We start from the raw sequence: 13,175 nt of genomic DNA, 5'->3' as shown, positions 1-13,175 counted from the left end.
ACACTGCCAACCCCCGAAATATTTGGGTAGGTGATGATTGGACCTCGGTGCTGAAGGCTGGAGCATTCAAAATCTTCCTGGAATACAAGGATGTATTCGTGTTATTCTACAAGAATCTGAAGGGGGTCCCGCCAGAAATGTGTCCATCGAATACCATTGGTCCCGGGAGCCAAGCCGGTATGAAAGAGGCTGTAGCGAATGAATAAAAACTATGTTGCCAAGGTGAACGAGGAGATCGAACGGATGCTGGAGGCCGACATCATATTTCGGGTGGAGACAAGTGAGTGGGTCTCGCCGATTGTGATCTTACTCAAGAAGGAGGCCAACCAGATCCACATCTGCGTGGATTTTCGGTGCCTGAACACAGTCAACATCAAGGACCCGTTTCCTATACCCTTCACAGACAGTATCCTTGAGGAGGTGGCTGGCCATGAAATGTACTCATTTCTCAACAGCTTCTCAGGATACAACCAGATTTCGATAGCTGAGGAGAAAAAGTTGAAGACCACCATTGTGGTGGAAGATGGAGTCTATGCATACAATCGGATGGCATTCGGGTTGTGCAATGCTCCCACAACCTTTCAGAGGATAGTCCACATCTTCGACAAGATGTCGGTGGAAAATTTTAAAGCCTTTTTGGATGACTGGTCGATTTTCAGTAGCGAAGATGCTCACTTGGTGGCACTAAGAGAGTGCATGGAGAGATGCTGAAGGGCCAGGCTCACCTTAAATCCACAGAAATGCCGATTTATGGTACCACAAGGGAAGTTGCTGGGCCATATCATTTGTAAAGCTGGATTGAAAACTGACCCGGATAAGGTACGGGTAATTGTGGAAATGGAGTCGCCCATTGATGTGACAGGAGTCAAGTCCTTTTTGGGCCACATTGGATATTACCAGAAGTTCATCAAGAACTTTGCCCAACTTTCATTTCCATTGGACAAACTAACTAGAAAGGGCGACCATACATATGGGAATCGGCACAAGGGGAAGCATTCGAGGAACTCAAGACGAGACTGGTGGCAGCACTCATTCTGGCCTATCCAAACTAGGACCGAGAATTCCACGTACACATGGACGCCTCGAACTATGCCATTGGGGCTATACTGGCTCACAAAGGGGCACACGGGTTGGATCACCCCATCTATTTTGTGAGTTGGTTGATGTCGAAAGCCGAGAAGAACTACAGTACCACCAAGAGGGAGGCCCTAGGAATAGTCTATGCCGTACAAAATTTTTGACACTACTTGTTGGCGACACCCTTCACCTTCTATGTGGACCATCAGGCCTTGATGTACCTGGTAAACAAACCCATCATCCAAGGCAGGATAAGCAAGTGGCTATTGCTACTTCAGTAGTTCACGTTCACAATAATTGTATGGCTAGGCAAGAGCCATGTCATTGCTGACCAATTGTCTCGGATCAGATCCGAAGAGCTGCTAGAGGGGGTAAATGACGACTTTCCAGATGCCCACCTATTCAAGATCGCAGTACTACCACCATGGTATATTGCCATCGGGGAATATCTCTCGACCTCCGTATTCCCCCAAGGCATGCCACCGGGAGAACGAAGAAAACTTGTGTTGAGAAGCCGCAAGTTCTAGCTGATTAATGGTTTATTATATAAAATGGGGCCCGATGAGGTGTTACGTCAGTGTGTGATGGAGGAAGAGGTGCCAAGCGTCGTGAGGGAGGCACATGAGGGGCCCGCGGGAGGCCATATGCGACCGGACACTAAGGCAAGAAAAGTGTTGCTAGCAGGCCTTTGGTGGCCTACATTGTATAATGATGCGAGAGATTGGGTAGTAGGTTGTGATACGTGTCAGAGAGCAGGGAGGCCGCTGAAAAGGGATTTCATGCCCCTCGACCCTTCACATGCTCAACAACTATTCGAGCACTGGGGGCTGGATTTTATTGGGCCACTCAAGGCGAGCCGCGCTAGGAGGTGTCGCTACATTGTGGTAGCCACGAAATATTTAACCAAGTGGGTTGAAGCGCAGGCCCTACCTGACAACTCGGTCGTAAGTACAGCAAGATTCATCTATGAGCAAATCATTACACGATATGGGATCCCTATGCAGTTGACGAGTGATAGGGGTGGACATTTTTTGAACCACATTATTAAACACCTCACTACGAAATTTAAGATTTTCCATTCATTGTCTAGCCCCTATTACCTGCGAGCCAATGGGCAGGCCGAGGCTACCAACATGATTCTCCTGGGCGTAATCTACAAGTCGTGCGATGTCGAGGGAGAATACTGGGAAGAAAAATTACCATTGGTCTTGTGGGCCTACCGCACAACCTACAAGGTGACCACTGGCCAGACTCCGTTCCAACTCATGTATGGGCAAGAAGCTGTCGTGCCAGCGGAATTCATGGTGCCAAGCCTTCGCATTGCAGTGGAGAACAAACTCGCGGATATGGAGAGCCTGAGGGAGAGATTGCATGCCTTGAGCAAGCTGGACGAAAAAAGAATGATGGCACAATGGGCCACAGAGGCAGCCCAACAAAGACGGAAGGTCTGGCACGACAAGCATCTTAGGCGAATGAAGTTTACTCCGGGGCAATTAGTGTTGAAATTCAATGGGAGGGGAACGAAATCAAACTCGGAAAATTTAAAGTACGATGGCTAGGCCTCTTCAAGGTACGTGAGGTCAATGCCAACGGGGCGATTAAGTTGTGGACGCTCGAATGGAAGGAGATGCCAGACGCCGTCAATGGGTCGAAATTAAAATAGTATCACGAACAGAGACGGGCGATTGATCCCGCATCCTCCTGAAGAAATAATCATTTAAAAAAAACAAAAAAAAACTGTACAGTCGTACGAGTTCGTACGATAGGTGATTGTACGGCAAAAAAGAAAAAGTGCGTCGTACGGTGGCACTCACCAAACGGTGGGGTGACGAGTCCACCGTGCGGTGAGGCAGGTGCCCCCGCACACCCATATATACCCCGTGGCGCTCAAACACTACAGACTCTGCACAACCGTACGACTGTGCAGACAAAGGAGGAAAGGAAAGAAATTGCGGAAGAAGGAGAGCCGAAGATCGTCATCGCACGCTGTACACCGTACACCATAAGCCATACACAGTACGGCGAGAGCTGAAAGGGAAATGCTGGCTGTTGGAAGGAGAAAGTGGCGGGTGCAAGAAAGTTTTAAAAAAAAAGCTATAAAAGCAGATTAAGGAAATTAATCGGGGATCAATGGACACAAACAGGAATAAGGCGGATTGGAGAAAACGGTTGCAGCCATTAGAAGACAAGTTATAGGGAGGGCGAAGAACTTCAGAATCAAGTGCAGACACAGGCAAGCGAGTTTTGCCATCTGGTGTGTGTATTGCAGGCAGCCTTGGGATGAGCAGCACTCAAAAAAGCAAGAAGCATCGTCCAAAAACCCAGTTGACAAAGGACAAGGAAGAGGTAACGAAGGACAATATTATGTTTGAGGGTCTTAATGGAATAGATTGCAGGAATTGGTGGGCGAAGACACCTCACAACGACCCAATAAAGAAAAATCTTCAGGAGGCACAGGTACATTGGGCTTTCCAAATGCCAGTTTTTGGCATAAAAGATTTTGAGGTACTTTTGCGTGCCATGATTGGCACCTATGATAGACACCGCCACCAGTCTGTATTTGACTACCAGCACCAGCGGATAACTGTTTCCTTCACGGCAAGCGAGTTCAGAAGGGTGTTTGGCATACCTGGGATGACAGGAAAAAAAAGTGATACTTCGCAAAAAATCACTCCAGACAACGGTGCCACCTTGCTATAGTTGATGTTGCGGGATAACATTTTTGGCAAAGGGAGTATGGCGATGCTTGTTGTCCGTAGTAAAGAGTTGCCTTATAGGTGCCAGTTGCGCGTCTGATATAGCTATTGCACAAATTGTGTTGATGAATGGGCTGCACAATGGAGTGGTGTATGATTGGGCATCACTGTTGGCGGATAGGATGGACGAATTCATGACCCTCCAGTATAAGAAATTTTACATGCCACATCACGCCATTGGGTTATTTCTCAATGCAGTCCGCACGCAGATCACCCCAGGCTCACAGCCATTGGAGCCACAAGGTCGTGTTGCACCGGACTAGCCGCCTATATTTTACTGGTCGCATTTGGATGTCTTGGCACATGGCGCTGAGGCACGTTTGGGCACTAAAAGGAAGAAGCCTGCCATGTCAGAAACAGAGTCCGACACAGAAGAGTCTGACGCAGAGGAGGAGGATACTGATAGCGGCAGGGAGGAATCCGCGGACACCTCCCAGGTGAGCGGAGGGAGTTTCCGGTTGGCAGGAAGAAGGGGTGACCAATTGCCGGAAGAGGAGGTAATGGAGTCGATGGGCGTCGAAGGGTTCGCACCAGCCAGTACTGCTCTAGCATCGCACCCGGCTCGGGTCCAGTTTACACCAACACGCCTATCGGAGACTTGTCAGTTGGCGGTGCCACAGTCATTCAGGACAGTCAGCATAGTCACCACAGTGCCAGTACTTGGCTTTGGGCAGCCTCGGGGGACGATGGCTATGACACCACCGATAGTCGAGACCACAGCAGAGATCGACTCTGGGGTGGCCTCAGTTCAGTAAGATGAGTTGGGTATCTTGGCAGGTGCGGGGGCCTCCATGGAGCAAGATTGTCCGGGTGTGCCAGGTTATATGCAGGAGGTAATGATGGAAGCAGGCGCTCTCTAGGATGACCTCAATGCCTGGTTGAGCCGCTACCAGCTCACACCCGTGGCACCTGTAGGGGAGGCCTCTCTATCTCCAGGCAGGGAGATGCATTCTCTGGATACATTGATCTCGAGGAAGGGAGTTCTCCCAGTAGTAGGGTGCTTCAGAGGGTTGCTTCACCCTCAATGGATGTAGTAACCAGTTCTTACAGAGAGGAGGGGGTGCTTGTGGGAGTGCAGCAGGGTGTGGGAGAGTTTGAGGAGTTCATTGCCGAGATGACTCTAGGAGCGTAGCGGCTTGTGACCCTTGCGAGACTCCAGAAGGATGCTGCCATGGTCGAGCGGATGGAGAGGTTGTTGACTTTTGTCCGCACCGGATGCAAAGAAGAGTTTGTGAGGTGTTTTGAGTCGGTCGGGTGGCCTGAGATGGAGAACCTGGGGATGCTGGAGGCTTGGCGCCTCACTGAGGGGGTTGGCGAGACCCGGATGTAGTCCTTATCGAGAGAGGTGGAGCAGGCCTTCCGAGAAGGCTATCTTGAGCTCCGAAGGACAGAGCATATGGCATCCACAGTTGAGGCCTTGCGCGTAGCAGCAGTGACGGCTTGGGAGGAGCTGGCTGCAAGGTTTTAGGAGATTGAGGCTACATTGGCACAAACGCGGACAACAATGGACATTCTGGTAGCGGATAAGTCTGCTTTGGTTATGCAGCTGGAAGAGGAGAGAGCATCCAGAGCTCTGTTAGAGACTCGATTGGTTAGTGCACTGGAGAGCATCGACAAGAAGGATAAGGAGGTATTGGAGGCAACCTATATGGTTAAGACTGCAATGGAGAGGCAGATGGTGGTAGAACTAGATCTGAAGAGGAGGACTAAGCAGGTATGCGAGTTGCGTGGGCGATTGGCTTCCACCACTACACCACCACCGGCACCTTCTTCATCAGGGATGCCCTTTGCACCCCCTTAGTTTTTGATTTTGGGTTTTGTTGTAGCAATGTATTCCCCATTTTGTTTGTAAGTCGTCCAGAGACCACCTTTCTTTTTGGGGGAGATGATGTTGGCGGCAATATTGTATGAGAATAAAACTAGTGAATTAAGTAGTATTTGTTGTTGTTAGCTCGGTAACTGAGGGATGGTAGTTATGGGTGCCATGGTTACCCCTCGCACCCCCTCGGTACCTTTATATACCTTGGAAGGTAACTTGTAAAGACACACATGATTATGAATGGAATAGCATTTCTTATGTTTTATCTGATATATATGGCATTATTATTCTGCGTTTAGTGTTCTATCTGTATGTTCTAAACTGTTCACCTAGAGGGTAAACACTTGTCTATGCCCATTTTAAATGGGCAAGCCTACATTTTAGGATGCCCTGAAATTGCTTTGCATCAACCCGAACCCATTGTCCTCTGATGATGCAATTTTCACTTGACTTAAGTGGTTTGTTTCAATAGGACCAAAAATTACTTTTGCATTTTATATGCTTGTTGGTTCTTTGGTTTCCAAAATACAAAAGAAAAAAAATATCAAATAGAACGACTGCAAAAACAAGGTTTACCTGTCTGCCTACTGACAACAGTCTGTTGTTGGAAAGGCTTCTTTGAGGAGATTAGAGCCCACCAAAGGCTTGTGGAAAGGCCCACCGTAAAAAAGTCTTGACTATCCTTTGCTCTGCTTTAACTGCAACCTCTGGACCCACCAAAAGCCAATTTCCCCATCAGACAAAGCACCTTCTGGCGCCCATATTCATTTGCTTTTGAAATTGTGCTGCCACAAAACCAAAAACCCCTTGCCGGCTACCTGGCTGCAATCTCAAAACCCCTATTGGCTACTTGTCTGCAAAACCCTTGACTGTATTTACAGCTTTTCAATCTGTCTCATATTATTAACATTGTCGTGTTCTTATACAATTGGCAACATCTGTACAACATATTTTATGCACCCATGGAGTATATATCCTATTAGTTCTTTAGGATAGATGATTGCCACAGGTGGGGCCTAAAGATATTACGTTGTGGATGGTCTAGATTTCCAAGTAGTTTGGGGTGAAAATCCTAATGTAACATTCATCCCTTGTTTAAGTGACTTTTGCTCTTTGTTCCAGAAGTATGGTTTCAGATTTATGAAGGCTCCTGTGAAAGCTTTCCAACCCAGGGTTTTACTGATTAACAAATTTTATTCCATGGTTTTTCCCAGCTGCCTGGATTTTGAAGGAATTTTCTGTTGATTTGGTAGGAAATCTATACTCCATTGCCTTTTCCTCCAAGTAGAGATGTTTCGTCATACAACATAAAGTCATAAAGCCTTTAAACAGAAAATTTGTGCACATGTTCACAAAATCCATTCTTGTCGCATGAGACACATTGTAATGGAGGCACTGGACTACTTATCTCAATGTTCACCTAAGGAAACATATAGCTAGCTGCAATATTTTGTGTCCTTTTTAGTATTCTCTATAATAGTTTCAGTTAAGGTAGATACTATCTTCTCTTGGTTATTGTGTACTTTGCTGCAATATCCTGCTGGTCATTCATACATTGTTCATTGAATTGAAGTCCACTTTTTTTCTATGTTATTTTGCTAATAAATAATTGCTCTGGCTTATTACACATCTGAGTTCCAGCCATATGGAGTGTTAATTACTAATTTACCCCAGGTCTGGTTCTGTAGCACTCTTGTATTCTTTCCCTGCAATATGTTAATCCATTTCATTTGTAATTTATTCACCAAGATAATTCTTGAGATTACTGTTTGATGTGCACGGCAAGTCGTGAATGACATGCATTGCAATAAGACACCATTTGGATTAAAAGGTGCAATGAGGAATGCCGATCAACATGTGCTGTCTTTTGTTCTTTATGTATGATCCATTGATGAAAAGCATTGCCAATCTTGTTTAGTAGGTAATGTAATTTTTCCTTTCACAAGCAGATAATGTTTACCTTATTTGTTTTAATTGTTTATTTTACAGAGCTTCGATCGGACTAAACAGGGGAGGTTCCGTCTCGATGACTTTATTTCACTTTGTATTTTTTTACAATCTGCCAAGTAAAGCATTTCTCCTAAGCAATTTCTTCAATTTTAAAGCAATCTTTAAAGTAAAATAAACTTATTGCAGTGAGAAGGGACATATCTAATGTTTCACATTACTGCTTGTGATGAATTTTTTATTGACGTGCTTTGCTTTGACTGCAATACATCTCATCTCACTGAATGTGCTTTACTTGGCTTTCTCAAATATAATAAAAGATTGCATTTTTATTTAGTTGTTCTATGCACAAATCTATAACTTGTAGGAAATGAGTATCTGTTATACATTTCATATGATAAGAAACAATACAATAGGTTGGATTTGGAATGTGTGATTAGAGGGTTTCGACAATAGGATTACATAATGTTCCGTAATTGTTCATGGATTCTTGTAGCAGCTTGCAATGTTCAATGGTCTTGTTAAGTTGGCAAGTGTATTTCACAAACGTACCAGTGTGATTATGAGCAGGTTTATGTTCTCAGTGTGTAGTTATCAATTTTCAATTACTGATTCATCTCAGCATTCTCTTGCTCTCTCTATCTCACTCACTTTATCTGCCCTGAACTCTAGACCTATCTTTCTCCCTAGCACTCTTCCTCTCTCCTCTCTCTCTACCTCTATCTCACTCTTTCCTTTCTTACTCTATTCTCTCTCTACCTCTATCTAGACCTATTTATTTACCCCTCTCTTTCTCACCCTCAAACTCCCACAAAGGGTGCTACCCTCAGCCTCCTTTTGGTGTTGCCCCCAAAACCCCATCAAACTTTAAGTCTAAGCAAGTAATAGGCCAATGATGAATCATGATCATAAAAATCTACATAATACATATCCCTTGTTGCAAATCTCTGCATATTCATTATACGTGAACTCAATATTACTATTTTGATATTGAACTTGAAGTATATGTTGCTATAATGGTATGATAATGTTGCTATGATACAAGTTTATGGTGGTTTTTTTGTTTGCATGATGCTATGTGATATTCTGTTCTTAATTCATGCTTCTAGACTATATATATATAGTTTTTGTACTAGAAAACCCAAAGCCCATGAACCGGAAACTTAGCTTTAAAGAGTATGCAAACAACACTAATGCTGGATGCAAGGGTTAGGACAGTCCTATTGGCTCTAGGACTCCACCAAATAAACCTGCGATATCATTTAAAATGTCAACACTTCCCTCAACGTGGTACGGAAGGCCCATAAACTAGTACGACTACTAATTTACTCTTATAAATAATACATTCTATGCTTATTTGCAATGAAATAATTTTGCATACTTAGCTCCCGCCAACTATTTTTATGTGGAAGGGAGTCTAATGCCCTCTACATCAGCTGTCATACAAATTCTGCACCGTTCTATGTAATTCGGGCTGCAAATTGAGTCCTCATCGTCTGTGTTAATTTTTCCAGCAGTTGTATCAGACAAGTGGAGAATTTAAAAAGGTACCGATCTGAATTATCTCTGTCTGTAACAGCAGTTCCAAAATAGTCTTATCTTAATAAGAATTTTAAATTTTATATTGATTCGATCCTCTTCATATATTGCAACGTGATGAATGTATTTTGGTGAAAAATGTATCCAGAAAATACTACAGTTGTTATATTACTTTGAAACAAGTAAATAGTCAATGTTTTAGCAAATGTCATTACTTGGCATTTTGTCACATGTTTGTCTAAATCACACAAAAATTTAGCCAGCCCAGTACAGGCATGCTTTGTCAGTGTTATTGCCAACTTTTGGACATGATTTTGCAAGGGACGAACCATCTAGTTTGTATGCCATTCTTTGACAATTTCAAACACTAGAAGCTTTAGCGGATTTTCCTTAACACCTCTACCTTTCCCTCATATCAGACAGAACTCTGAGTTATCTTTGCCACTTGAAAAGTGTGCTTCTCTTTAACTTTTCTTTGGATCTTGCCTATTGCTGATTTTGCCAAAAAGATAGCATGCTGGAGGAGTTTACTTAGACCTTTGCCAATCTTGCATGCAGACTCATGCTTTGCCAATTCCTTCTCTTCTATCCACTACTGTCAGTTGGAACTACTATCAATCAGGAAACTTTTATTTTTCACTCGGCATACTCCATCTCAAGCAATCTGCAAGCAACTTGATTGAAAAACTAGACCATGACCAGATGACTCGGCAGCTTGACAAAAGGAAAACTTAGTTGACATTGATAACATGATGAGAATGACCTGATTAATGACTACAAAATTGACTGAAGGCAAAGTTTCATAGAGATATCAACATGCATAAATCAATTACCAAATAGCAGTTTGAATTCTTATTGATATTCAGTAATTGTTTTCACTTTAAGTGTACATTTTAATTTTGCCTCCTTATGTTGCAGGAATTTGTTCACAACTTTTGACACCACAAAGCAGGGTCGAGTTACACTAGATTTTAACCAGTTCGTCTATTGTGGTAAGGAAGATTTCTTCACTCGGGCGAAATTTTCCCTTTAAAACTTGTATGTTAATTCTTAATAGTTGGCTACAGTCTTTCTAACATGGGTTGTCTTCCACTGTGCTTCAGCTGCAAATTGTAGAATTTGAGTTTCCGTGGATGTATTCAAAATGTAGCAACCAGGATATGATTGCCCTTCAAGTTGGAAGGAATGGTATATTAGTTTTATTAAACGCTGTTTGACACTGCCTCAATTGTTCTAGTTCATTGAGACTTATACTGAGATAATTCTTCAAGCAACACACTTGCTATGTAATTTCAGTGATGTATTATATTTAATGCTTTTCTCTTGTTGTTTTGGCATTTTGATCTGTTCAATTTCAAACAAAAAACAAAAACAATACAATCTACAATAGCGTGGGAGGGAAATCTTTCAATCATACATTTTAGGAGTCAATAAAATAAACCACGGGGAAGATTAGCCCTTTCATGATACTGAACATTTGCATACAAAACATGAGCAGTTTAAGGATCTATTTTATCTGCATTAGATAGAGGTTAGAGTCGAGAATTTTACACCATTCAAAACGAATTAATAATATTATATAGATTGAATTTTTTGAAATATAAATCGGAAGATTAATGGGGCCAATAAGCCTGTACGAGTTAAGTAAACAGGTACAAACAGTCAATATATGTGCTTCAAGCCAGTAAAGAACATAGATACGCACGAAGTGGATGGCATATGTTTGTACTGATCAGAAAGAAGTATGTTTTTAGAAGGTTGCCATGAAATCAAGTACAAAATGAAAATCACGATGATGTCAAATTATTGATTGGAAATTATATAATTGTCATTCTAATGTTCATATTTCTTGTTCACTCAATGTTTCATCATTTGACAAGTACTAACTTCTTTATAGAAAATGATTTTTATGATTTTTCCGATAACTTTTCTATAGTAATTTTGTATGTGGGAAATATAATGGAAAAATCTAGCAATAAAAACACAAGGTTGCCTACTTTAATTAAAAAACACTTAATGTCATGTGTAGTATCTTACGCATCTATATGATCCTAAGAGTAATACTGAGCTAAATAACTGTATGCTCATAGATATGGTAATCTAGGTAGTTTATTGCTTGTCATATTGGTCAATAATATAAATAACTAAGCATGGCTTATTGTTATAGAGTGCTTTCCCTTTTTCATTTTATTTTTTTATAGATTAGTGCGGGCTATCAGGAAATCCCATGGCTAACAAGACACTAATGAGAGCATGCACTTTGAAGACTAGCTTCCAAACCTGTGAGCATAGAAATCCAATAGGGGCACAAGGCTTATGAGCATTCTAGTGTAGTAGGGGTTTGAACTTGAATGGCCAACCAAACAACTATAAATTGCATCCATTAAACTTTGCCGTCAACAATTGTATCTTCAGTATAATGCTATCTATTTGTATTTCAATATGGTCAAGATTAAGGAAAGTTGCCCCAAGTATAATAATTATAGGTTGTCGGCTTATATTGTGATTACTTGTTTACCTATTCAGTATGTTATTAAGAGGAGGTTCTCTTCTTAAAGTGTCAATCTAATTAAATAATTTACTACTTTCTTTTTCTTTATTAAAGAAGAGAATGTTCTAAAACTACATTTTGGACACATGAAGGTCATCATGTTTTTTCACTCATGCCCTTTGGTCTTACAAATGCTTCATCTTTCTTGATGCACTCATTGGTTATTACTAGTAAAATGGTGGTATAAAACTTATTTTTCATACTTTTAGCAAGATCATGTCATTTATTGTACTCTATGGGTATCTTCCTATTTTTTCTTCAATAAGAATCCAACCATGAGTGCTTGTAATGAATGAGCATGTTCAACATGTATGAGTTCTTTTGACCCTAAATGTGAATTGGTTGTGGCACAAAACATGATTAAACAAGAAGTAGATCAGCATAAAAGTGCACTAGTGGCATGTTTAAGTGGGTGATCATTAAGCTTCAAACGTACTTGCAAGTGTCTCTTAGGCAACAAAAAAGGGATAACAAGTTGGTACCCAAATATTATTATCCTAAAAGGGTATTGTTGGTGTACGTTTTATCATATACCGAACATTAGAATAAAATATCCAAGGATATTCTATCCTCTCTTGAACAAAATCACTACTTGTGCCAAGATTGCGAGAAGACCACAAGACGACTCCAAGGTTTATATGTGCGAACGAGCGACTTTAGTGGGATAGCTGCTTGGGTAGTGTGTGCTGAAAATCTCAAGGGGGACTTACGTGCGAAACTCAAATCATTCACAAGTTGAACTTAGGCAGATTTAACAATTTGTGCTCTATGTTTTTGGATTTTTGATTTAGGACTAAAAAAAAGATAAAAAAGATGAAGGTTTAAGGATTCTATACTACTAAGTTATTCCTATGAATTCAAGAGATGGTAATGACTAGGTGAAACCGGAAACGACTCTCTGTTTCGCCACACTCGGACAACTACGCAAAGTGGGTGCAATCTTCTAAGGTTATGCTTAAGGTTTTCACACTTAGGAAGGATACCAACAATTGAACAATACCATTCCAAGTAGAAGTTAAACATCCATATTAAAAACGGCTTAGACTAACTTTGCACATTGAAAGGAAATCATCCATCCAACAAAAGTATGAACAAGATTTCACCAATCAATACTATCAGATCTATTGAAAGAGTTATTTGCCATACTTCTGCATTCAATTGATTTATGACCATACTTATTGCAATTGAAACACTAATCGGAGAAAGATGGACCATTCTGATTCATTCTATTTTTGCATTGACTATCCATATGACCAAATTTATTGCAAACAAAACAGTTACCATTGAACTGATGAGCATTAGGTTGCCTTATCGAAGGCTTTTTAGCTTTGTTCTTTTGATGTTGAGACTTTTGACCAGATCCAGAGCTTTCACCTTTTTCAAATCCAAGTCTTCGCTTGTCATCTTCACTCTTCTGACTTTGTAGTAGCTCATCAAGCTTAGTTGACCTAATCTTGAACTTCTCCTTGTACTCATTAGCAGTAGC

The 13,175-nt window shown here is 41.6% G+C and overlaps 1 protein-coding gene across 1 annotated transcript in view; it reads left to right on the top strand.

The window, feature by feature from the left end:
• The window catches only part of LOC131079996 (uncharacterized), a 228,909-nt gene extending 218,439 nt beyond the window's left edge, over positions 1-10,470 (top strand). The window contains exons 8-10 of the mRNA XM_058018045.1: positions 7,642-7,718; positions 10,057-10,130; positions 10,242-10,470. Coding sequence (XP_057874028.1) covers positions 7,642-7,718; positions 10,057-10,130; positions 10,242-10,261 — 171 coding nt within the window. The 3' untranslated portion in view covers positions 10,262-10,470. The remainder of the gene's footprint in view (positions 1-7,641; positions 7,719-10,056; positions 10,131-10,241) is intronic.
• The last annotated feature ends 2,705 nt before the right edge of the window (positions 10,471-13,175 follow it).

The sequence above is a fragment of the Cryptomeria japonica genome, chromosome 3 (assembly GCF_030272615.1).
Source record: "Cryptomeria japonica chromosome 3, Sugi_1.0, whole genome shotgun sequence".
Classification (NCBI taxonomy): Eukaryota; Viridiplantae; Streptophyta; class Pinopsida; order Cupressales; family Cupressaceae; genus Cryptomeria; species Cryptomeria japonica.
The sequence above is the reverse complement of the archived record's forward strand: the minus strand, read 5'-3'. Positions and strand labels throughout refer to the sequence as shown.